The sequence below is a fragment of the Asparagus officinalis genome, chromosome 3, assembly GCF_001876935.1.
Source record: "Asparagus officinalis chromosome 3, Aspof.V1, whole genome shotgun sequence".
Classification (NCBI taxonomy): Eukaryota; Viridiplantae; Streptophyta; class Magnoliopsida; order Asparagales; family Asparagaceae; genus Asparagus; species Asparagus officinalis.
The window spans coordinates 78,162,275-78,189,366 of NC_033796.1; the positions used below are offsets into that span (position 1 = coordinate 78,162,275).

Sequence of the window (27,092 nt, forward strand, 5' to 3'; positions counted from 1 at the left end):
TGCAGGAAAACTACTATGAAAACAATCTTATACTACATACCATCAAAGATAAAATTTAAGGTTCAAAGGTCCTCCAGTGCTGCATATTATAATACATAGTACAGGATAAATATCAGGCAAACAGTGGTACGAATAAGCTGAACTAGGGTAAATCACTACAACGCAAGTATAAAATCTCAACATATCATCTGCAGACAAGTGTACATTTATTGCACTCACTTCCTCTCCATCAAATGATGAGAAGATCTGCCGATATTCCATTAAATATTTGCATTTCCCTGATTCATGTCCAGCACAAATGCAAATATTTAATACGCTGACAGAATTGTGCTCAACCAAACCTTGCATCTCACAGTATTGATTTGGGAATGAAATTTCACACAATAAATGAAGAATAAGGACCTCCTCGTGCTTTTGGTATTTTTGCACCTGCAGTTAATAAAATACAAAATCAGCTGAAATCAAAGGCAAGCACTTCCTAGGAATCTAGCTAGATCAAATCAATAATCCATCAGTAACCAGCCAGTGTTATTTCATGTACCATAAGTATAGAAGAGTGAAACAGACAAATGCACTAGATTTGTAATGTGCAAGACTTGAACGAATCACGAAGAATTGTCTCATCCAGATTATGACCTGAATAAAGTGAAACACAAACAAGCGATCAAGGACTAGCAAAGGGACAGCAGGACGTACAAATGCCTAGAATTCTGTTAACATAATAGGATTTAGCATTACCTATGAATACAATCTTGCTCGTCTGGTTTTCCATCTGATTCCATTTGCGAGCTGGTTCAATCTCATATAACTCTTTTACTGCCTGTCAAAAAGAGAAACAGGGTATTTAATTTTAACAACATGGCTGAAAAAGACAATAAGCCGACGCGCCTTTCTGATAAAATCTTTTCTTATCCACAAGATTGTTACAACCTAAGAGAGCACTGACAGTTAAACCAAGAGTTAACTAATTGCTGATGTCGATTCTCAAAAATAACTTTGTTAGTTCTTGTTGTTATTGACAATTTCTTGGTTCAAAGAGCAGTTCCTCAATTCCCATTAAAATGTTGGTGAACTATAATCCTCACCTCTTTTCATGACCACTAATTCAGTTTCACGATTTATATTTTGTACGATCACACTATTTTCTGTGGTTCGCAAAATTTATACCTGTGTAGATCATCCCTGTCATGATTATCCTAATTTGATTTTTCACCTTTTTCCTGACAGTATGAAGTGGTACATGCACGACCATACATGCATTGGCTCTACATCTGATCTGCATTCTCCATAAAAACATGTAACAATATCAACATTGCCATATGCCATGGACCAGCTGATGCATTTAATCTTCAAACAAATCAAATGCAGAAAATGATCCTGAAGTGCATGCTTTGACCTGAACCAATTTGGATGTAGACAAACATGGTGTCTAACAGGCAATGAATTTCTTCGCAAGTAGTTGCGTTGGGGAAGCGCATATTAGTTTTCCGTCTGATGTCTGCTTTCTTTTTCTTTTGCTTTTTTTTTTTTTTTTTTTTTTTTTGGGGGGGGGGGGCTGGGCTGGGCTAGGTTGCATTTTATTCCCTTATTTGTGACGGTAGAGTTGTGACAATTCCGAAAAAAAATTGCCAGCGGTCTACCGACATAATGGGGTTGACCGTTAAGCTCAAATCTGATGATTCATTGCTTCGGACTAGGTGTTGTTTTCCTCAAAAAGGGTCAACACAAGGGATTGAAGGTAATAAATTGTCATACAGAATGACATTCATATGCAAGGAAATATACTAGTAAAAGAAAAAACATAGAAGCTAGTATAAACTAAATCTCAACAATTTGAACCTTAATGCTGAGAATACATTTTTTTTAACAATGCTAAGTAGATCTCCCAATTCGTTTATAACCATTTCGAGAGATGCTATAACGACCTCTCTGATAAAATCCTAACTTCAGCAATATATACAAATGCTCAGATCCACCACGTATGCTAACACTGAAATATACTAGATCCAAGCGAAAGCAGGTAAAGTATAAAGGCATTCAAACCTGTAAAGTATGAAGTTGATCAGAGTTAAGGACAGAGAGGATTCCTTTACATCGATATACATCCATGTTAGAACGCTTTTCCCAAATAAGATCTTCAATCCATAAGCGAACCTGTAGTAGAAAAAAATATAAGGGATCGGTTTATGTATCTACAAGAAGATTACTATGACACTACCATGATAAATCTTTCAGAAAATGAATTACTACAGTATGATACTTCCTACAACTTTTGCACAGAAGAGCTCAGGCAGTATGCATGAAGTTAACTAGTGACCTAAACCAGTATTATCAATGCACGAGGCGCAATGCAGAGCACAAAGTCTATTCAAGCATACATGTGCATGGCATAGAGCGACGAGCGAGCCCGAGTGAAGCAAGGCACAAACCGCACACATATTTTTTCAAGATAGATAATCAAACATGAAAGACCATCTTTACGAATTATCACATAAAAATATGTCAAAAAATATCCACTACCAAATCACAAAATTCACAGGATAGTAGCGAAGTTCATAATTTTCCAAATCAAAAGTCAAATCAAGACTAATATCGAATCAGAATCAAATAGCAAACTGTAACGAGGTAGGGTCCTCAATATTAAAGAATTACAAGTAGTTAAGTATTGGGTTAAGGAGACTTAACGCCTTCTTAACCCGCCAAACACAAAAATCCTATACAATAATTAAAGTGAGTTAACTCTCCATAATATGCCAAACTCAAAAAAAATACATAAGGGTTAAGCTAACCCCTCTAAAGGGATTAAAATGAGTTAACTCCTCAAATTGAGGGGTTTACTAATACTCCTATTAGAAGGATTAAGAGTTAACCCCTCTATTTATAAAGAAAATAGTCAAAATCCTCATTATTCCCAAACACTAAAAATAATTACATGGGCTAAATTAAAGCTTATTTAATGGGTTAATAATTTGATCCTTTGGACTATCAAATGGGCTAACTACGTGAATTCTTTTCCTTAATCTCTCTTCCTTAACCCTTGCCAAACAAGGCCTATAGGATTTATTTGGCCTATTTTTTTTTAGTTATCAGTGGACAAAATTACCCATAAAAGTTAACCTGCACAACACAAATTAATAGAGCAGTTGCTAGTTTCTTGTAGAGTATGCAGAATTAAAACAGACTCCACACTGAGACAACAAAGGTAAATATATGCCAAATAATAACATGCGAAAAATACAACAAGATATATCATGTCTATTTATTGCAGTGCAGTTGCTCACTAACTGCTGCAAAACTATCCACTAGATGAAACCAGCCAGGTCCCATTTGAGTTTAAAGGGCAAGCATATTAAGAACTATCTGATGCAAAACTATCCACTAGATGAAACCAGTCAGGTCTCAGGTCTCAATTGAATTTAGAGGACAAGCATATTAAGAACATCTATACTAAATGATGCAAGTCCTGCTGATAAAAGGAAAAAATATGTAAGAATAATATAGAAGTACCTTACTCAAATCAACGGGTTGCTGTTCAGAAATACACAAGGTTTGTACACTATAATCGTGACGGTTCTTGATAGGTACAGCTTTACTTTCTTGCAATAGGTTTTCAAGGTAAGCAAGATGCTGATCAAAATAAATAAATTACAAAAATCAATGCTGATTAAGTATACAAGAAGTTGAAAGACGAGAAAGATTGAATACATTGTACTAGCCTTAGCACCATAGGCCTGACAATCCAAAATTTTGTGCAGGTCGACTTGGCAACAAATCGATGGAATAACAATTGCAAGAGAGTTAATATCATGGATTGCCTTTTCCAAGTCCTGCAGCGCATTCGAGTTAAGAATTCCACAATTCTCTTGTGGAATCAAGTCAACCTTGTTAAGGATTACTACATCCTGAAATAATATAGTAAAGTGTGTAAATTTGATGGTTAGTAATATAAGAGTTGTCTAACCAAGATCAGACTTGGCATATCGAAAAATTAAGGCACAGATATGCAGAGTAAACATCATTGGGCTTATAATAATCGAAATAGTTTTGACAATACACTTAGGGCTTGTTTGGATTGAGGGGAATAAGGAAGAAGGGAAGTTAGGGGAACCATTCACCTTGTTTGGGAACATTTAGGAGGTGAAGTTATTCACCCTAGTTCCCCTTAGTTCACCCCTTAATAGTATAAAATTTGTTACCCCCCAAATTGGGGTATAACCAAGGGGAAGGGAACTCCCTTCCCTTCCCTTCCCTTCCCTTCTCTCACCTAGTTTCCCTTAACTTCCCTTAACCCCATTGAAATCCAAACACGCCTTTAACGACACATGACATAATCACACATAAATAATACTTGTGAATAAAAGAAAATACCGCAAATGCAATTTGAAGAAATGCTTCAGGAAATGAAGAAGAACTCTGATACCCCTCAAGCTGCATATGGATATTTTTGGCATCGACAACCTATCAGCAAGATAACAAAGATAAATAAAGTGAGCTTGAAGAAGAAAATATCAAGCTAGAAAATTAGATGAATAATCGCGACCAAACATAATGCTTGAACTGCAGAATGATAAATATTGCCCCATGACTAAAAGGTAACGTTTAGACAACAGAACATTTTCCGTAACCGATATCCTTCGATCATGAACATATAAGCATGGAACAAAGCCATCAAGAATATAAGCAATGCAATAAAATATGTGAAAAAATAATTTCACGTTGGCTAAATAAAAGAATTGCAAACCAGTTACAATGACATAAGAAACTTGCAGTGATAATAGAGTCCAGTCGAACTGCTGATTCCAACTGATCATCCAGCCAAAGAATAGAAGCTAGGGGAGCAGGATCAGCAAGACCTGTTGTCTCCAGCAATATATGATCAAGCCTGTAGAACAAAGGACTAAACTTAACAAAATAGCCAATGTGAAAATATTTGTTGAACAATGCAACTAAAAGACGGGTAGAATGAATTAGAAGTAAAGAATATACGTCCACAGCTAAAAGGTATCAGATAAGTAAACAATACACCTCCACGACTAAAAGGTACCAGATAAGTAAAAGAATACAACTCCACAACTTCAAGATATCAAATGAAGAAACAGTATACAAGAATCGTATGTACCTAATGGGTTTTTCAATATGGCAGAGCAACGTATGAATTATAATAACATCAAGGGTGACTTTATTAAAAAAACACCTAAAAAACGTCACAGTTATATTAATAGATAACCAAACTACAACAAGCATATCTATTGATGAGCCCAGAGGTACCTGCAGTATTTGACTGATCCTCTGTATTCACATTATATTTGATTTTCCAGTCCAGTCATGTACGTCTGTAGTGATAACTAGATCTACTGATATGCAGTTATGACAAGTCAAAACAACATCCAGTCAGATGGTGGTATGAAAACACAATAACACTTTAAGATAGCCATGTCAGCAACATTGGCAATATACGAATATAGATATCAAACTAAAAAATTATGATGCAAGAAGTTTGGGGGCGTTGTATAACTATGAAATAAACCTTAAAATATGATGTCAAGCCAACTTTGTCAAAAGCTTAAGCATCCATAATCCATGATTTTTGTATGCAAACACTAACCTGCCGTAAAAATGGTCTCAAGCCCTAATCACCTTGCCAACTCTGAACATCCCCATATCCACTACGTGCAGTTACTCAATAGTACACACCCTTCATTGGTAATCATTTTTCTCGTAGCGAAAATATATACTTGACCAGTATCTATTAAATTTCTCAGAAGTCATTCAGAGTCCATGACAAATCAACAAGTTCCCAGCCCCTTGAAACAAGGTAGCATCACAATTTGTAGAAATCAATTTACAACTACTACAAAGGTAAGAAGACATCATTAAGTCCTTTATCAGATAAAACTAAAGCCACATACACTAGACAGATAGGATAGAGATATCATCAAATGAAGATCCTCTGAATATGTAGGACATTTTACCGATGCTTATAAAAAAAATATGGAAAATCTGCCCCATATCCAATTTCATATATGCTTTTTGAACGTGGATATCTGTATCTGATATTTGCTTTGAAATGTGGAATATGGCAATGCTAAAAAATCCAACATATCTACATATTATGCATTACATACATGCATACACACACATATTTATATATAAAAACATACATATTTAATAAATACATAAATTCAAACATATATACGTAATTAGTACATAGATGCATAACATATATGCACAAATACATAAATACATAAATATTTATGCGTGTATGTATGCACATATGTATGCACGTATACATACATATGCGTGTGTGTATGCATACGTGTGTATACATAGCTATGTTTGTCTGTGTGTGTGTGTTCACACATCACATATACTTGTTTTCTTTATGTATGCAGGGACGATGTTAAGGAGGGCAGGCTCTGATGAAGTAAAACCTATATTTCAGTTAATAGCTATTAACTACATCAATCTCGTATTTGGTTTTTGAATGCGGATAACTAAATTTGATATTCGATTTCAAATGTAAAATATGGCAATGTAAAAAAAAACCAACATATCCTCATATCACACAAGAATACGTGCATACATACATACGCATTTACACATACAAACAAACACATATAAGGGAGTTTTGCATATATACCCCTCAAATCTTTCATATTTGTAAATTACCCTCCAAACCTTGGTATTTGCAAAATTACCCTCAATTCTCTCACTAGAAGTTTCTGCCCCTCAATTGTAACAGTGTTAAATATGAATAGTTGGTGATTGAATTTCCAATATTACCCCTGCCTACTAATTCCCAGCAACAATTTTTTCCTCCAAATCAAGTGCCCTAAGCCCTTTCTTTTGAGAGACAAAACCAAACACTTCCGAAAATACAATTGATGTGCTTGAGTTTAAAGAAATTTTGTCAATGAGCTAGTTGAGGAAAGTTGGGAAATTTTGAGGTTGAGGCCACATGGGATTCTATGCAGCACACATTGTTGAGGTTTCAGGAGAAAATTTAAGGTTGAGGTTTTGAAGAATTTGTTGGAGGAGCAGACATTGAGAAAGTGGCTGGAATGGAGGAAGGAAAGGTGGAGGATTTGAGATAGATTATGAGAGATTTTTGGAGCCATCCTTTTGCTAGGCTGACATAGAAAGAAGCAGGGTGCAGATGCTGCATCTTCCAACTCACAGTGGATGGAAATGAAACATTTTTTCAATTAAAACTTAATTAGGTCTAATTTACTAACGAAGGGTATGCAATGTTTTAAATATCGGATATCGGGTTCATGTCGGATGGCTGAAATTCATATCGGATAGCAAAAATCGGGGATATATCGGGGGACATTGACTAAATATCGGATTGCTATATCGGGTAGTGCGCATATGTATAATATCATGTCCTAAATGTAATCTAAGCATTCATAAATTCAATATAAGCATATTTTATAAATTCTATAGACTAAACATATAAAAAAGTAAATAATATATGGATTAAGGTTCATAAATTCTTTCTATCGGGTTCATAAGAAACCCTTAAACATGAGAACGGGTCAAACAGCTTTAGGTATTTATCACTAAACCCAAACCCGATAACAAAAAACAGATCTTAAAAAAAAGTATCATATCCGCCGATTTTTCAAAGCTAAAAAATAGGCCGATATGCCCAATATGACCCTGATATTTCCGATTTGGCCCTGCAAAGCTAAAAAATAGGCCGATATGCCCAATATGACCCTGATATTTCCGATTTGGCCCTGAAAACCGACATACGAGTTGAAAACGTCCATGTCGTGTCGTGACCCTGATATTTCCGATTTGGCCCTGAAAACCGACATACGAGTTGAAAACGTCCATGTCGTGTCGGTGAAGCCCTCAAACCGATATGTCGGCCAACATGTCGGACATGTCGGCCGACATTTAAAACCTTGAGGGTATGGTAGTCATTTTAAGAAAAAATTAACCAAACTAACAGAATTTTGGGGAATATATAAGGTATTTACTAACATCATAAGGGGTAGAAATCTGCAATGTAGGAGAATTGGGAGACTAGCTCTAAAAATATCATGATTTGGAGGGTAAATTTGCAAATGTGGAAGATTGAGGGTATAATATGCAAAAACCCTTATATATAAATACATACAAACATACATATATTGTATGTGTCATACTCCTTTTAAAAGTGAGAGTTTGGGTAAATCTTTTCATGGTCAATATTATCCTTAACCCTTTTGGATAAATATAAATGCAGTTGACTAGTTTATCTTTACGATAGTTATACTTAAGATAAAATATTCTTTATTTATTTTAACAGTTCTTGTAATTTTTTCCTTTTTGTTCTTTCTTTTTGGGAGAAAAAGGTCCAGCCACTACTTGCTACCAAAAAGGATTGGTTACAGTTATAGGAGCACATACAGATCAAATTTATAGTTTAAGGAGTTCCGCATAATTTCACAAAGCAACACTCCCCATCCAAAATGATCATGAGACTCGTTCACTCTTCCACACAGCACACAGAGTGTCAACTTGAACATTTTTCTTCAGCAACCAATCTTTTGTATTCAACTTGCCAAGAATTGCTAGCCAGAAAAGGAACATAACTTTCAGAGGAGTCTTCACTTTCCATATATCAACCGTCAATTAAAACGAAATACAAAGAGCATGTTGACAATTTTCTTTTAGCTGCTAATAACCAAGTTCTCCTATCAAGATTTCCCACTAACTCAAATTGTCTCAGAATTTCCTTTAACTCTAAATATTTGAACACTAACCGCCCAGTTAATTGTCTAGAAAACTAAATATGTCATCTCCAATTTGCCCCATTGTGGATTGGTTGAGAATAAACAGAAGCCAAAGGAAACAAGGCTATCTCGTACAACTCAGGGAAAGAAGATGCTAAACTGAAATCATTCATCCATTTATCTAACCAAAAGTAAGTTTTCCAACCACATCCCATTTTAACCTGTTTATTAAAAAGGAAACAATCAGCAGATTTTTAAAATAATTTTTCAAAAATGTGATAGCTTACTTGAATTTTGGAGAAAAAGGACTTCATCATTAGAATAGTACTTGTCTTGTATTACATTTTCCCACAAAAGCTTTATTCATCTCCATATCCATTTGTTCAGAAAAGCTTTATTCATAGTTCGAAGATTAAGAACTCCTAAACCACCCAGGTTTTTTGGTCTGCATACATATTCCCATTTCACTAAAAATGAAGCTCTTGAGCTTTCCATATTTCCTGCCCACAAGAAACTGCTCTAATCTTATCAATGCTCTCTATAACCCACACAGAGAAGAGGAAGAAAGATAACCAGAACATAAGCAATGAGCTCAAAATTGAATTAAGAAGTATCAATCTCCCACCTCTAGATAGTGTTTTGCTCTTCCAAGTTGATAATCTAATCTCAATTTTATTAATAAGAGGGAACCAATCCTCTTTATGAAGACTTGAAGGCCTTAAAAGGACACCTAAATAATTGATAGGAAAGGAACCACTCACACAGTTCATCATCATAGCCAACCGTTGCTGTAATTCACGATTTCGTTCAAAAGTAATCAACACACTCTTAGAGAAATTTATTTGCAGACCAGATATCACTTCATAGCTGTATAAAAGTAATTGCAAAACTATCAATTAATCTCTGAGTGACAAAAAACGAATGTATCACCTGCATACTGAAGGCCCAGCACTTGTGGACTAAGGTTACCAGGGGTAAGACCCGGTACTAGATTAGCTCTAGCAGCTAAGAATGTGCATTAGCAACTAACACAAACAGAAAAGGTGATAGAGGATCTCCTTGTCTGTCTCCTCTCTTGGATAGAATCCATTTTACTGACAGTCCATTGTGAATAATTGCAGATAACCCACCATGTAAACAGGATGATATCCAATTAATCCACTTGGTCCCATAACCCTTAGCTCTCAAAACATCTAAAATAAAATCCCAGTCAAGCTTGGCATAGCCTTTGGCAAAATCCAATTTCAATAAAACACCTCTCTTTTTCTAATTCTGGAAATGATCTACAATCTAGGTTGCATAGGTACGGGTATTGACATGGATACAAAACACGGGAAATTTGTAAAAAGTAGGATACAGAGACACTACTGAATATATATATATTATATATATATATAGTCTCAATCACTATTATATAGTGATGTAAGAGGCAGATTTGACCACATCACTACCAAGTTCAATGAGAGAACTTGGTACTAAGGTTCTCCATATTTCTCATACACACACACAACACAACACACACACACACAACACACACACACACACACATATATATATATATAGTTTAAAAATCAACAATTATCATAATTATCTCAATTTTCTATGTTTAATCTTAGAACATCCAATTTCACTATGTTCCACAATTCTTGAAAGAAAAGTGAGAATCCATCAAGTCCTGGAGTTTTGTTTCCATTCATATCAAATATTGCTTCTTTAATTTCAAATTTTAATCCAATTCAAAGGGAACCTCCAAACCAGCAGCTTCCTATTCATTTGCATGAAAAAGCTTTTGCCAAACCACATGACATCTATTTTGTATTTTCTATCCAAAAGTGTATTTTTGGTGGAGATAAAAAGCATCGGCAATTCCGACATCTGAACTGACAATATTACCATCAACTTCCACCATTGAAATTGTAGTAGTCTGTGTCTAAATGATGCAATTTTATGAAAATAGGATATATTTTAATCACGTTCTTTTAATCAATGAACCTTGGATCTCTGTTTCAACATGATTTCTTCTTGCTGCTCTATGGTATTAAGCTTTTGAGATAAAAAGTTCGCTTTTATTAATCTCATCAGTCTTTCTTTCTTCCTCAACAACGTCAATAGCTAAAAGATCATCCAAAATTTTCTTTTCTTTACATTTAACATTATAGAAATGTTTATGAGTCCAACTTTTTTAATCTTTTTCCTCAAAAATCTCAGCTTAATAACAATGTTATTGGCTACGGATGATTTGTTAGGAGCTTCTTTCCTCCAATCAGCCAGATTATTATGACATCCTTCTTCTTGTAGCCATATTTTCTCAAATCTAAACAATTTCACCCTCCGTGAGATATCTCCATATTCAAGGACAATAGGATAGTGATCAAATATTTGACTAGCTAAACCTTTCTACACAGACATAGGAAATATTTGTTCCCACTCCAAATTAAAGAAAAATCTCTCTAGTTTAGCCAAAGAATAGTCATCTCTTTTACTGGACGAAGAAAATTTTCTCCCTTGGAGAGGAATAACTATCAATTCAAGTTCATTTAGAACATCATTGAACTCTTGCATATCTTTGATGTTGCACTCTCTACCCTTTCTTTCACCAGGTCTTCTAGTAATATTGAAATCGCCTTTTAAGACCCATGCTCTAGAAGTATATGCTTTAATATTCCTCAACTCTTGCCAAAATTGAGTCCTTTTACCATGTGTATGAGGACCATATACCGTGGTTAAAGTCCAATTTTTTTTTTTGTAAACATAGATCAAGAAAATTCACAGTGTACTAACCTACTACTTCACTTATTTTCTTCATATTAGAAGCATTCCACCCCCACCATCATAACACCAGAGGCACCGGATGAAGGTAAACATGCTCATTCATTAAGTAGACTCAAAAATAGTTTCAAGTTTAGTTTCTTTGGAAACACACAATGTTGAATTATTCAAAGAACAGAAATCTTTAATAGCAAATCTTTTTTTGGGATCACACAGACCCCTCACTAAATTACTTTGTCCTTAAGAGTTATCTATATATCTCCTACTTTTTTTAATCTTTTATTTAAAAGAAATCATAGGTATTTTTGATTCCCATCTTCTTCTTTGTTTACGTTTTTTCTCTCTCTAATTCTCTCTTTTTCTTTTCTTCTCTCTTCTATCTCATTTTTTCTTTGTTTTTTTATTCTCTCTAATTATCAGTTTTTCGTTTTATGGATGTTCAACTTCTGACAATGCGAACAAATTTTTAGGGTTTTTTTAATTATAAATGGAAAGCTTCAAAGTTTAGTTTTTTTCTTGGTTATCAGATATTAAAGTATCAAGACGACATCAACTTATCAATGTAATTTTACTGCAGGTTATTGCTCTCACTTGATTGTTCACTACCTAAAACAAGGTGAGTACTTTTATCATTTAAATATGTACTTGTCATTTTGATCTATTGTATGTTCATAAGTAACTTTTGGGTTTGCTAGCAACATCCTACGCTATTTTGTTTCCTGAAAGATACTAGAAATTTGGTGAAATTTTGATGGAGAGACATAACTCGTGTCGCATAGATATCTGGACTAAACATGAGATATAACTCTTGTTCGTATTGATATCTAAACTAATCATGAAAAGAGTTTGTTCATAACGATTATATATATTATATATATATATAATATTTATATATTATATATATATATATAATATATATATATATATGAGAAATATGGTGTATACTTGGTTACCAACATAAATTTTATGCTGTATGTGAAGTGGACACAATTACTCTCCACTTCATTTCAATTAAGGGGCAACATTCAAATGGGTTAAGGAAGGAGTGCATGGGGATAATGCAAACCATTTGAATGAGTAGAGTGGATTTGTCGCTCACTACCAACACAACTTTTTGTGCTTGTACTTAAGCATACACATTTTTGTATATATTATATATTAGTATATATATATATATATATATTATATAATATAGTGCACATGTGTTGCACGTGATCACATTAGTTTTACATTTTCAATTTTTTTCATGGACATGCAACTGATGAAGGGATTCAAAAGAACAATAAGATTTTCAATAAAAAATTAATGCGGAAAGAATTAATTAATAAAAATAATAATGAAAAGAATTATTTAGATTACGAAAAATAAAATAAATAATTTTGTTATAAATTTAAAAATGCTTTCTAATTTATTGAAATGATTGCTTATGGATGTAATTATCGAAAATCTTGCAGAGTTATATGCAATTAATCATATCATTTATTGAAAACTTTGGTTTCTAATGTAATTATATGATTCATTTGTAGTTTTCTCATCGTTAAAATCCTACACTAAATATAACTTTATAAGGTTCAATTTTTAAGTTTTTGGAGTTAATCTATAAATTTATGAAGGCTTCAAGGTTCTTTGTGTAAAATGTGAAATTCAAGGCTCATTAACAAATTTTAAGGTTTATTCTTTCAAATTAAAGATTCGGGTTGTTTCTAGAAAGTTCTAGGTTAATTTTTTAAATTTGCGAATTTCCTAAGGTTTAATAAATTTGAGTACTTTTTGTTAAAAATCATATTTTTTTTAGAAGTATTTTGGGGTTTTCTACAAATTTCATAAGTTCTAGTTTTTTTAAGAAAAATTCCTTGAAATTTTTTTAGGCTTTTCTGCAACTTTTATAACTTTTGGTTTTGTTTCAGAAGTCTACAAGGTTGGAAAGTATATGGATTTTATCATTCAGTGCGCTTTCTGAAAAACCCACAAATTTTGGATGTCTCTTGGATATTTATGCAAATTTCCGTAGTTTATGGACTTTTCTACAAAGTACAAAATTTAGAACTTTTTTAGTGTTCGTGTGAATTTTTTTAAGTTCTTAAAGAGTTCGTTGTAGGAATTTATATTAAAGGAATATGTTGTTAGTCGGTATGAATAGAGGTTAGATTCTTGGTGCTTAGTTCATAGTTTGATGGTATTTGGTGATAAAATTACTTTTGGATTGGAGATGGAATAAATGAAGTAGTAGTAGAATTTTTCCTTATATTAATAGTGATTGATCGTGTAGAGAATGTATGTATGATAATGAAGATGATAATTTACATATATGAGATGGATTGATTCAGGGTGTGAATTGATTCATGGACAATTGTTAGTTTAATGTGGAGGGGTTACAAAAAATTTACTGTTCATGGATAATTAATAGGAGTGCTATGCCTTGAATTTGAGCAAAATTGTTTTTGATGATTTTGGATGCAATTTGGAGCTTATTCTGAAAAAAAACATATTTTAGAATAGGACACATTTATATCTAATATATATTACATATTTCAGATGCAATACTTTATTTTTAAGAGTTTTTAATATATATTCTCCAAATTATATGTGTTTTTACACTTACTCCCATAATCATTATAATTCTAGATATGTCCTCCAATTTGTTTTTCATCTCTTCACATTCATAAGTATAGTTCCTTGTGACTTTGTCATTGTTTCTCCTTTTTCATCTAACCAAAAAACATATCAAGAGAAGATGTGCTGTTATTTTATATTATAATTATATATTTAAAGAGGAAGACATTTATGGAGAAAAAAGAAAGCGATAAAATGATCATTATTTACCTAGTTGTGAATGTGTAAATCTACCCATTCCAGGGGATTCGTAAAGAAAAACTTTTCAAGAGATGAGTCTTCCATAATCTTTTGCTTCACCAATGATGGAACGTATTTAGAAACAAAATAATCCTTTTACGCATTAAAAATACAAATTATTATTTCTCTTATTCTTCCAGTGAAGCGAGAGGGGAAAAACTTATTAGAAGGAGTTGGGTCAACAAGGGACATCTAGAGAATCACAAGTTTGCAAAAGCCTTTTCATGAAATACTAAGAGGGCCTAGTTGACAAAAAAAATAAACCATCACAAACACCTTCTGATTTACAAACAATGGATAGTAGATAGAAACAAAATACAATAAACAACTATATATTTTTCTTTCTCGCATTTCCACATCTGACCGGTCTCTCTCTTTATAAGATTCATATCATCAACATCTTAAAGTGATAGCACCTAATTTCTTTAAGACTACTACTGCAACTTTTTATCTTTATTCCATATAATATAGAAAAAAATAATCAGCATGGAAAACAAATGTTTGATTGAAAAACAAAATAGCGAAAGAAGAAAATGTTTGATATGAAACTGGAGATGAGCACATTTTTTCAATTAAAACATAAATGAAAGAAAAACATAGAGCCTATAGTCTTATCATATGACTAAGTTGGTAAGAGCACTATTTCAAATACTATTCATCATGATGTCAGATAATACAAACGTCAGACACCGGCTTATCTAAAGCAACATGAACTTATTTTTTCTAATCCAGCCGGGAACCAAACCCAAGACCGTGGGACCCATATTGGAACCTCCTAACCGTCTAGATTACTCATGGTGGGTAAAGCAACAAAAACTCAAAGTATAAACTTTTACGCAATTATACTTGAGCAAGGAACTCCTCTAATAGCATTTGCATCTACTGCCATATTTCAATGGTGAGAAGTTGAAGTAGGTTTGCTTTTGTCCTTTCCTCTTGACATCTGACGTGATATGTTAGAGTCCTCGCATTCTAGGGGAGTTCTCATATCTCGCATTGGGCATAACATTTTTTCCTCATAGATGAGCGGTGTACAATAAAATGAACAGGAAATTTATGATTGACTGTCTATTTGTAAAAAGATGAGATGCTACAAAATTCTATATATAGAGGGCTTGGAAAGTTGTGACCAAAATGCTTCAAAGGATTGTTATTGGAGAATACATAGGACTGAATGGAGGAGAGAGAGGGAAAGAAAGACAGTGTGAAGTTGAGGGGTCAGTGCTCTTAATGCCAAAAAAACATGAAGGTGTTCAAGCACGATGTTAACTTTATACCTGGATCCTACTACAAAATATTCAGTGCATTGAAGAGTTTCAATGTTTGAGCTATATATAGCATTGATTATTTTAATGGTAACACTAGTGTAATTCTAATAAAAAAATTTGTGGTGATGGCTTTGTGTTGGAGATACCAGCATTAAATTGCAACATAAGTATGCAGAGACGTGTTTTTTTTTGTGAATATAAACATATTATTCCTAAAAGTCTTCACTAATATTGTGTACGCTTATATGTATGTTTGCATCAATGTATGCATGACATTTAATAAGTGATATTTAGTATGAAATGTATGTATTTTTATGATGTATGGATGTGTGTTTGAGAGCATTTTCAAAAGAAAAAGTTTTAAAATCAAACACACATTTATAGTAATATAAGATATATGTGTATGTTCTATCATCTACGTATAGTAACCAACAAGCAAAGACCAATCTCTAACCCGAATACTTTGGCCTAGCCCCCTATCTTCACTGGAAATAAATAACTTATCAAAGAAAGCTTCTAGCTATGCCCAATATCTTAATACTTCCTTGATGTCATACTCACAATTTATAAGCATAATCAAAAGTTCTTAATAATTTCTTACAAAATAACATCCATCTATAACAAACTAAGCATACGCGAAGTTGCATTGTGTGCTCTGTTGTTTTCCCTTTCTTTCTAAGGTGTCACCGTATCAACCTGCCATCCCAGACTACTCGTTGAAACTTCATTAATATGCTAACATCACTTGATAAGAATTCATGAATGTCATTATGTTTTAAAGTTCATAAGTTGACATTATGATCCTCAAGTATTCAGGTTTGAGACTAGTCATTGCTTGTTGATCGTTGTTCAATATGAGAATCGTCATAATTTGCTAGACTTAAAGTTTCTTTTCTAAAAGAGAGTCATGATTTGATACGTTTTATTATCATGATAAATTCAATACAATTTTTTGAAGAAAAGAAAAATAGGGTGGAAAAGAAGACAAAAACAAATAAATAAATAATCCATATATAAGTATTTATTGGATAAATAATCCCTACCAAATTTCTATTCAAAGTTATTTTTCAATGTCACGGACACACAAAGCCTATAGCATGACAATTGCTTGGCAAGCTAATTTTGACCAAACCTAATGCATTACATGTTCATTGTTTGGATCGGTAAATAGATCACGTTATTTTGTTGAATATCATCGAGTTCTCAAATATGCAACCTAAAAATTAACTTATGTCATAGATAAATTATTTCGCAACCAAGTAAAAGCAAACAAATAAACCAAAAATATATAATCAAAATATTTGACCACGTGCAATTCATGTACATCCTATCTGTGTGTTTTGTGTGTGAAATTGTGAATACATATACATACATCGATACATATATACATATACATAAACATATTCATATATATACATATACACACATGCATATGTGCATACATGTACATATGTAGGAATACATGCATACATATACACACAAATACATATATACATGCATACATGCATATGCATGTATCTATACATATGTCTGCGTACTCACATACGTGTATCTATGTGTGTATGTGCAGACACATGTTTTTTGCAGGGACAAGTTTAACGGAGACAAGCTTTGAGGAATTAAAGCCTATATTTTGGTTAATAACTATGAACTCTATCGCCTCTATTGTGGTTGCAAAACCTAGAGCTAACTTTTCTATTCATGTTTGATGGGAAGTATGTATTTCTATCTTTGCATGTAGATCAATTGTTGACAAACAAAGAAGTAATTAGATAGTCCAAAACTAGCTTTGATCTCTTTCATTGGCAAACGTTAACTTAAGAATTAAGGGACCTAATACAACTTCAATGATTTGAGTGACTTATTTCAAATATGAAACATTTTAGTGACTTATATCGAGAAAAACCCTTTAATATAATGTGAATACGTTAGTTATATGTATTATAAAATAGTCAAAATAGCCCCTCCAATTAAAATAATTAAAATGGTAATAGTCAATATATATCCTCGCCTTGGTTTTGATATTCTGAACTCATGTTTAGACATTACCATTCCGTTAGTGTTATATCATTTGTTGTTGGAATATTTGAATTTAGTTTTCTTGACTTACTAACTTTTAAATTACTACTAGAGCCCTCGTGTCATGAAATTTGGTAGCTATACTTTCCTGCTTTAATAGCTAAGTGCAAGACTCGTCTTTTGGAGAGATATTAATTACTTTTACAATTATGATTTCCTACTACAATAGTACAGACTCATCTTTAGAGACAGTATTTCCATTGGCAGCTTTGCTTTCTTACTTTACTAGTGCTTGTAGAGTCATATTCCTAGGCATAGTAATTTGTTTCCTAGTTGTGCTTCTTTAATGTACTGGTGTTTTACATTTAGTATTCGAACAATTGGTATAGATGCATGCAAGGTATTAAATGAAATAACCTTTCCCAACATCCAATTCCACTCTTATGTATATATTATTTATTTACTATTTTTTACTATCTCTTTTTTGGCTATGTCAAAGCTAAAAAAATTAATTAGAATTACTAAATTAAGATAATAAGTTTAAAATAATTAAAATTACTAAATTATGATAATAAGAAATAACTTTGGATGCATGTCAAGTTAAACAAGTTTGATTATACTTTACATTTACTTATATTATTACATCTCATGGTACCAATACTAACTCTAGTTCAACAATTGTTTGGCAACTAGCCTCGCCAAACAGTACCTTTTCTCATACCTGTGTTCATGTCCAACCAAGTAATTTGATTTGTACCTTATGACATATAGATTCCAAACATGACGTTACCTGGAGGGCTAGACAATTGCACTTGCTATAAATAAATCACATTTCAATGCTTATGATACTTAGCTCTAGGAAAGAACTTACGGGAATACATTGTTATTGACAATCTAGTAGTTGGATTCAAATATTTAATATCCTTATACAGCCACCAGATTACGGTCAGAACCTAAGCAACTAGATCACTAAACTATACAGTTTTTGGAAATCTTGTCATGTGAGTCAAATATTAATGCCCATACACAGTTACATAGTGTTCAGAATAAAAGCAACCTAATTACTAAACTATACAATTTTTTGTCAATCATGTCACTTGTTCAAATATCCTTGCGCTGCCAGAAGATTGTATTCAGAATCTAAGCAACTAAATCACTAAACTGTACAATGACCGATTCATATAAGATTGTGAGTTGTAAAGATTAATCGGTGAAGGAACAGTAAGTGAGATGAATGTGTTACTTGTAAGCAGTAAGTTGGCGACCTTATTTATCCAATTACTTATCACTTGCAACAACATTGCGAGCAATATCATATTTAGAGTTTAACAAGGTTGCTGATAGCGGATCGCGACGCGTCGCGGCGAGGTACTGCTTAGGCTATTTCGGGCTATTGCGACAAAATACCGGCAAATAGCGCACAGTCAAATAGCGGTCAAATATAAATATATTTAAATATTCTAAAAATAAGAAAAATCATATAAATATCTAAATGACCTCTCCAGCAAGATTGAACTATGGGGAGAAAACTCTCATGCTCAACCCACATAGATAAAAATTCTAAATGGCATTCCTATTGACATCCTCTTTAATTAAACTAACCAGTTAATTAATAAGCTTGTTGTATGAATGAACTATGAAGAAATTCAAGAAATATAGCATCATAATTAAATTAGTTGATTACTTTTTCCTCTGTTGCAGATCTAGCCAACAGAGATGGAGATGTCGTCGGAGGGAAGCTCGTCGAAGACTCGGAAGTCGTCGCTAGAACCGTGGAAGTCGTTGGGAGCTAGAACTGGAGCTGGAACGGAAGTAGTTGCAGCTGGAGCGGAAGTCGCTGGAGAGAAGCAATCGGGAGGAGCTGGAGCGGAGACTCGGAGAGAAGGAATCGTCGTAGAATCATCGTGGAAAGAAGGAATCGTCGTGGAATCGGAGAGAGGTGGAAGTTGCTAGAGCAATCGGGAGGCGGCTAGGGTTTAGGAGTGGGAGAGAAGGAATCGTCGTGGGAGAGGGTTTAATTGTAACGAGTCGAGTTTGGGTTCGGGTCGGGTTCGGGGCGAAAAACTTCATATATGTGCGATAGCGGTTTAGCGGGTTTAACCGCTTTTAAGCGCTTTTACGCGCTATTCGAATGAATAGCGGATTTTCCCGCTTAAGCCAGCCGCAAAACCCCTACGCGTAGCGCTGAAGGGTCGCGACCGCAATTCGCGCCGCTATAACTCCGCTATTCGCTGCTATTTACAACAGTGGAGTTTAAGTAACAAAATCACTAAACTGTACAGAGACAAATTCACCTAAGGTAGGGTGTTTTAAAGATGGATTGTTGAAGGAGCAATATGTTAGACGAATGTGTTACTCATATGTGGTAAAGTTGGTTGGCCTATTTTAACCAATTACTTATCACTTGCAACAAAATTGCGATCATTGCCACGTTCAATGTTCCCCAACTTAACCTTCTACTCCTACAACTCTAATCCTAACTCATTGACTCAAGAAAGCATCACCAAATTTTCTGCTAATTTTTCTTCTTCTTAATTAATTTCAAATGTCTAGGGCTTTAAGGTTTTCAATATCATATCAGGAGATCGTCATTCATAGTTACCTTGATTTTATGATCTCTACCCTTCTTTGCATACTGAAAAGTCAGAACACTACTAAGAACAATTTTGAAATTCACAATGAAGCACAAGTATTTTTCTAGTTTATTTATTGTAGTTCTGTCAGCATCATAGTTGTTAGTAAGGTTGACTAAATGACTAAATTAACCACCCATGTAAAATAAGAGGATAATGGGTAATGAGTGGGCTATCGATGGAGAATTGATGGGATCGTTATGAGAACTAAATTAGGGTTGTTAAATAGATTTTAATTTGAATCAATAAAAATTATTTTAGGCTAATATTTTGGGATGGAGATGATTAGAAGAGTCTATAAGTGGCTTTCTTTGTAAAAGTACAAAGTGATGAGAAATAAACTCTCCACATTGGAGCCTTAAAAGCCTATATACCCTCTCTCTTGATCATAATATTGGTATCAGAGTTAGCCTTTTAACCAAAAATCCTTTGCTTTCTATGTCTATTCCATAGGCCCTCTCTCATAGCCTCTAGGTCATATGTCTTTCTTATTTTATTCTCAAGGTATAAGACAGTTTTATCTCGTTCCTATTATAGGCCTTCTCTCATAGCCTCTTGGTCCTGTGACTCTTTGTTAATCCATCATTAGTTCTATTCTCAACTAGAACTATAATCATTTTGCTTTAACCAGAGCTTCAATCTACCTTACTCAATTCTAATTATAAAAACCCAACCACCAATCTTCGTACTTTACCCTCTTCACTAAGATCTGATCGGGTACTTAATCTAAAATGAGTGAAGACTAGACCAACAGAGGCGATCAGATCTGGTTTGGATTGGGCAGAGCTACTCTAATCTGAACATCCTGCATCAGATCGGCCTGATTGAGGTTGAGGCAATAGCATTCGTCAGTGAAAAGCGAGACAACATTGATCATCAAAGATGTGTCATTGATTACGGGAGGAAATGACAATTGGATTTTGAGCAGCGTCGGATCAGCTCTTGGATGATAATCTCAATGAAGATTGGCTTGATTGAGGTTGCAGCAATAGCATTCGTCGGTGAGAAGAGAGACAATATTGATCATCAAAGATGCAGCGTTGATTACGGGGGAAACAACGATTGGATTTTGAGCAGTGTTAGATCAGTTCTTAGATGATAATCTCAATGAAGAGAGCGAAGTACAGAGATCAAGAGCGGGTTTATTGTGATCGGAGATGAATTAGGTAAATTGACGCTCTGGTTGAAGAAAAATTATTCTAGTTCTAGTTGGAAGCATGTAGGCTCTTTTGACTAAGCGTGATAGTACAAACAAGATAAAGCTCAAATTTTGGGAATAAAAGAAGCAGACACATGACCTAGGGCTATGAAAGAGGGCCTTGGAATAGAGATGAAAGTGGAGGACGTTAGGTTAAATAACTAACTCTGGTACTTATATTATAATCATGGGAGAGAGTATGAGCTTTTGGGGGCTCCAATATAGAGGATTTTTATCTCAATTGTTGTGTGCTTTTACAAAGAAAAGCACTCTATTTATTGGCTCTTCTCTCAATCATCTTCACATCCAAAATATCAATTAATTTCCATTAATTCAAATTAAAAGCCATTTAGCAACCCTAATCTAACTGTCATAATGAGCCTATTAAATCTTCACTAACAGTCCACTTATTGCCCATTATTCTCATATTTTAAATATAGATGGTTGACTTGGTCAACCCTATATCTCCCACTTGATCAAATTAACCAAATAATGTCCCTCACTACCCATGATAACTGATGTTCCCTTCTTATTCCTACTATTTGTAGTGAGTATTTCTTATTTTCTTAGTTATGAAATTAACTTCATTTATGATTACTAAGTGTCATCAAACTCACATGTTCGATAAAAAGTTTTTGCTCGGATTCCCTTTGTCAAGGGATCAACAGTATCAGCATGAGGGATATATTTCACTTCTCTCACATCTAAAATATCTTGAATGAAGGATATTGGATCTAAATGTGCTTCCTTTTGGAACTATTTGCACCAGTGTTCATTTAATTGTCATCTAATTATCACAGTAAATATTAATAGGTCTTTCTACCAAATTGAGATCTAGATCAATCAAAATCCGTCTTATCTTGACAGTAAGTGTAGTAGCCATGTTGCAAGCTACATATTCTACTTCCCCTGCGTATCTTGCAACACACCAGTGTACGTACTACTCCAAAAAGCAACTCCTCCTAGCATGGACAAGTGTCTCGAAATGGACTTTCCGTCATCTTTATCAATCTCCGAAAACACCATCTGACCAAGGGCATCAAGTGAACTAGCTTGATAAACCAATCCATGAGACAATGTACCTCTGATATACTTCATAATCATTTTAGCAGTTTCCAATATGCTAGACTCAAATTACCTTGTTGTTGACTAATTAGAGCTATAACATAAGCTAAATCAGGTCTAGTACACAACATGACATACATCAAGTTTTCGACTGCTTGAGCATGACGTCTTCTGCCTCTCTCTAGAGTTTTACTCTTTACACAATCAATTTTATATGACCAACGATATTGGTGCTGAATTGAAATTCTCCATTCCAAACCTTTTAACAACTAAAAGGGTAACCCAGTGCACGAGGCTCCCATCATTGTGGGCTCTGCGAAGGGTCAGATGTACACAGCCTTACCCCCGCATGTGAAGAGCCTGTTTCCAGAATTTGAGCCCATTACCTCCAGGTCACAAGTCAACAACATAACCGTTGTACCAAGGCTCACCCTCCAAACCTTTTAATAACTAATCTTAATATTTTTCTTGGTTTAAACTTAACATTTTAGACTTTCTATCTCAGATTATTTGAATTTCAAGAGTACATGATACATCTCACATATCTTTCATCTTAAACTTTTCACTAAAATCTGACTTGGCTTTTTTAACATTTTCATATGATATCCAGCAAGTAATATGTCATTCACATACAATGATAATATAGTGAATTTGCTCCCACTTTTCACGACATACACATAATTATCTAATTTATTCTAGATAAATCCAAATTTGGTGACTACTCAGTGCTACATACCCACCAAGAGTAAAATGACCAATCATTAGTAGATCAGCTGAGTGCTACTTACCCACCAGGAGTAAAATGGTGAATTAACATGACCAAAAGACTCAGCAACGGCCAAATGAGTTTACAATTGATTGAGGATAAAATTATCACAATTTAGTGATGTGAAGTTTAAAAGCGCCAAGTTTGTCTACGCAAGGCTGAAAAGCAACAATCTAGCCTCGCATGAACTACAATTCTATAAAAACATTGTACTGCTATGATCACCGTACAAAGTACACTACCACGCGCCACAACTAGGCTCGTATGATGCCTAGTTGCGTCAACTTAGCTCCACATCATGAAGGGTTTTCAGCCTATAACTAGAGACCTTTCACCATTGTGAAATGATCTCTATTCTTTTGGCTCTTGGTGACTGCTCTTATTTTTGGATCTTGGCTCCTCTAGTTAGCCAAAATTTCAGCAAGCCTTGCCCTTGCTTTAGCTCCATTAGTTGAAGTTTGGCTCTTACCTCCCATTAGCTTCGTTCATTGGAGCTTGGCTTTTGCTTAAACCATCAACTCCCTCATTAGAGTTTCATTTGTCTAAACTCTAAAGGGTTCATATCATCGACTAAATTTAGCTTCTACATTGAAGCATTTCCTCTCTCCATTGGATTCACATCACACCCTCGGGAAATTTAGCTTCTTCAACCAAAACTCCCTTCAAACCAAATCAAACATCAAACATCGTCTCAATAGCTTCGTGTGCTCGGTCCAAAGAGCAAGAATTGAGTCTCTATCGACATGCTTCCCTAGATCAACTATCTTTTTCAAGTTCAAGCGGAAAGAACCATGTCTTCTTCCTCTAGCACGAGCAACTACATAAAACTCAAGATATCACTGTCTAGATGATTGTCGTAAACCATATAGATATTTCGCTAATTTATAAAATTTATATTCATGCCCTTTCACTTGAAAATCCTCAGGCTATTGCATATATGTATCACTTTCTTCAACTCTCTGTTAAGGAATGTTATTTTAACATCCATTTGAAATAACTCCAACTTCATATATGCAACAATAGCTAAAATAATTATTATGGATGTAAATTTAGCTACTGGAGAATATGTCTCTTGTAAGTTTAATTGTAACATTGGCAACTAACAGTGCTTTGAATGTACCACTAGATCAACACGATATTTTTTTTAAGAACTTATTTGTATTCTATAGCTTTCATGTTCTTCGGTAGATCACATAAATTCCAAACCTTATCCTTTCCTGTAAAATCAAGTTCTTCGCTCACGGCTTCTAGCCATAAATTTGAGTCATGTGATTTCATAGCATCATAGAAGATTAAGAAATCTTGTTCTTTTATATTCATATCTATCGAGAAACAAGATGGTTCACATGAGTATAAATAGTAATCATCCATGCATGTAGCCTGTAGGTTGTGTCATTTGCCTTTAATTAAATTCATTATGAATAGTTTGTATTTATAAAATATATAAATAATTAATAAACAAAATAACCTATGTTACACTTTACTTTTTTGCGTTTGTTTCTTTAACCCCTAATAGGAGGTAGTGTACCATATTGCGTTATTATTATTATTAACTTTCAAGTTCCTCTAATATAAATATTATCAACAATAGAGAGGCATTGATTAGTAGCAATATAGTTAAGTTTTAACTATTCGAAACTTGACATAAAAAATGAAGAGGACTGGTGGAGCTTTGAAGATTGATAAGTAACTTGGTGAGCTACGAGTTGGAGAAGGCAACAGACAAGCAGGAGAGGCAGTCGGAGAGGAAGAAATAGGTGTAGCAGCAAAGAGAGCTAAATTGATGGGGTGTAGTCAGAGAGGGAAAGGTAGGAGTTGGGAAGAAAGAGAGTAAATTGAGGTGTTGTACTGACTGCGGCCGAGGTTGAGGAGGGTCGCACGTGGGTGGACTGTGGAGGAAGTGGAAGAGGTGGAGAATCAATGATCTAGGATTCTTTTTCCTTTCTTCATATTTTGGTTGGAATCGAAAGGGGGAGAAAGAGAGAGACGAAGTAGGAATTATTTTGAAGGATAGGGTTCATGTACAAAGCACTGTACCCATTTAAAAAGTTAATAGCGCTTAATAGCACTTTTTAGTGCTAAATAGTGTTATTTGCCGCTATTGCCAGCAAATTGCACAAAACTCAGCTAAAGTTAGCCGCTATTGCTTATAGCCTAGCAAGACAGTGCTGCTACCACTATAGCGGCACTATGTGCCACTTTTTTCAGCGGTGCCCCTTACATACGCCATGAACTGTACTCATGCAAGAGTAGTTAAATATTAACTTCAAAGTAGTGTCGTATTTTTCTTTAATTGATTGCCACATGTCAATGGAAGTTTTAAAAAAAACTTTAATCAAATTGTCTTTCATGAATATGAGCATAAGGATTTTTGCCTTTTTATCTTTTGATTCCCACTACTTGAAACCCGTTCTTTAACTCAGCAGGAGAGGCTTCTAGATTTTTAGTTAAGGAGCAGCAGTTTCGATTACATCATCAATATTGTTATGTATAAGGCCATATTCAATTTTTTGTGTCGTGTATTGTAATTGCTACCATTAACCTTTTCAATTTTAGCTAATTCACTTAGCACAAGTTTACTAGTCATTCTAAAGAAAACTAAAACGAAAACTAGAAGTGTGGTTTTTTTTAAATGTATTAAGAGTAAAATACAATCAATAAATGCTAAGAAAAATAGCATGAAATAAACTGAAAAAACTCAATTAATTGAGATCAGTCATATATCAAACTTCCAATACTCAGTTATAAAACAGCTAGACATGTAATTTTCTACTTGGATTCCTTCACTAATAATAAGCTCAATTTTGAGGCAGGAAAAGACTCCAACTTTGAATTCATTGACAACACCCAAGCAAAGAACAAAAAGCACGAGAAAATCAGAAGGGCCCAACCTCTCTTTCCTCTGTACAAGCTGCTCCAGTGCCTGAACAAGACTGTGCTTAACAGTACAACAAACACATCCATTAGCGAGCTCCACCCACTCCTCGACCGTAGCTCCACCTTCTCCCTCGTTGATCATCGCCCTCTCCACTCCGATCTCCTCCCCAAACTCATTCAATATCACAGCTATCTTCTTCCCATGCTTCCCATTCAGTATGTAATTTATCAGCTGTTCAAAAAAAATAAAATCGAAGTAGAATCAGAACCCTAACCCTAGCTATGATGGATTCGTAGCTACAGGGGTGAGAGAGATGACCGTGGACTTGCCGGCGCCGAGGTAGCCGGTGATGACGGTGACGCCGACGGGGGATTGGGCGTGGCTTCCGGTGGGATTGTGGGAATCATTGAAAGTTTCCAGCGGCTTGGGGATGGGAACGGCGAGGGGAGGGGAATCGTCGTCGTCTTCCATTTGAAGAGGTGCACGCTGCGCTGGGACTTCTATTATCTTCTCTGGTTTGGAAGGGGAACAAGGGTTTCGCTCGAATTTTGGGTAACTTGTTTTCCTTTCGGTGGTCATTCAAATTGAGCCCAAAACAGCATAATTTATAGGATAAAATATAGCTAAACTATTAAATTGGTATTTAAAACATACTCATTTTATCGAATTGATATTTAAAATATTTTTAATGATATTTAAACATTTAAAATGGGTTTAAGTCAACACATAGGTTTAAAATATCATCGGTGTTAATTTTTCTGGCTAAATAATTTCTTCCCATATTAGCCTCTTAAAGTTTGTACTTTACACCATTCTTCACCTTCTTCTTCCCAAATTTAAATTTCTTTTAGCCATCTCTCCTTTAACCTCTCTCTCTAATCAATGGAGCCGCATCCTTCAAACTCTCATCTCATCAA

General features: G+C 34.4%; 1 protein-coding gene across 2 annotated transcripts; it reads right to left on the minus strand.

Moving 5' to 3' along the window:
- LOC109834373 (COBW domain-containing protein 1) lies at nt 1-26,777 on the minus strand. 2 transcript variants are annotated; one of them, XM_020402378.1, is made up of 10 exons: nt 26,494-26,775; nt 26,189-26,406; nt 4,768-4,882; nt 4,369-4,458; nt 3,717-3,902; nt 3,508-3,627; nt 2,044-2,154; nt 739-820; nt 542-636; nt 1-429 (listed from the first exon to the last, which is right to left on the minus strand). In XM_020402378.1, the coding sequence occupies exons 1-9, from the start codon at nt 26,752-26,754 to the stop codon at nt 575-577; spliced, it is 1,245 nt and encodes a 414-aa protein (XP_020257967.1). In that variant the 5' UTR covers nt 26,755-26,775; the 3' UTR covers nt 1-429; nt 542-574. The 2 variants fall into 2 exon arrangements, with proteins under 2 accessions (XP_020257967.1, XP_020257968.1); XM_020402379.1 differs by lacking the exons at nt 1-429; nt 542-636; nt 739-820 and adding an exon at nt 827-1,276 and having other exon boundaries at nt 26,494-26,777.

What these genes read in the sequence shown, in the direction of transcription:
- LOC109834373 (XM_020402378.1), bottom strand. Translation starts at nt 26,754, where the DNA reads ATGACCACCGAAAGGAAAACAAGTTACCCAAAATTCGAGCGAAACCCT. An exon ending in TCGGCGCCGGCAAGTCCACG is followed by an intron (nt 26,407 to 26,493) that starts GTCATCTCTCTC and finishes TTTTTTGAACAG; the next exon opens with CTGATAAATTACATACTGAA. An exon ending in ATCAACTTCATACTTTACAG is followed by an intron (nt 821 to 2,043) that starts GTTTGAATGCCT and finishes TCTTTTTGACAG; the next exon opens with GCAGTAAAAGAGTTATATGA.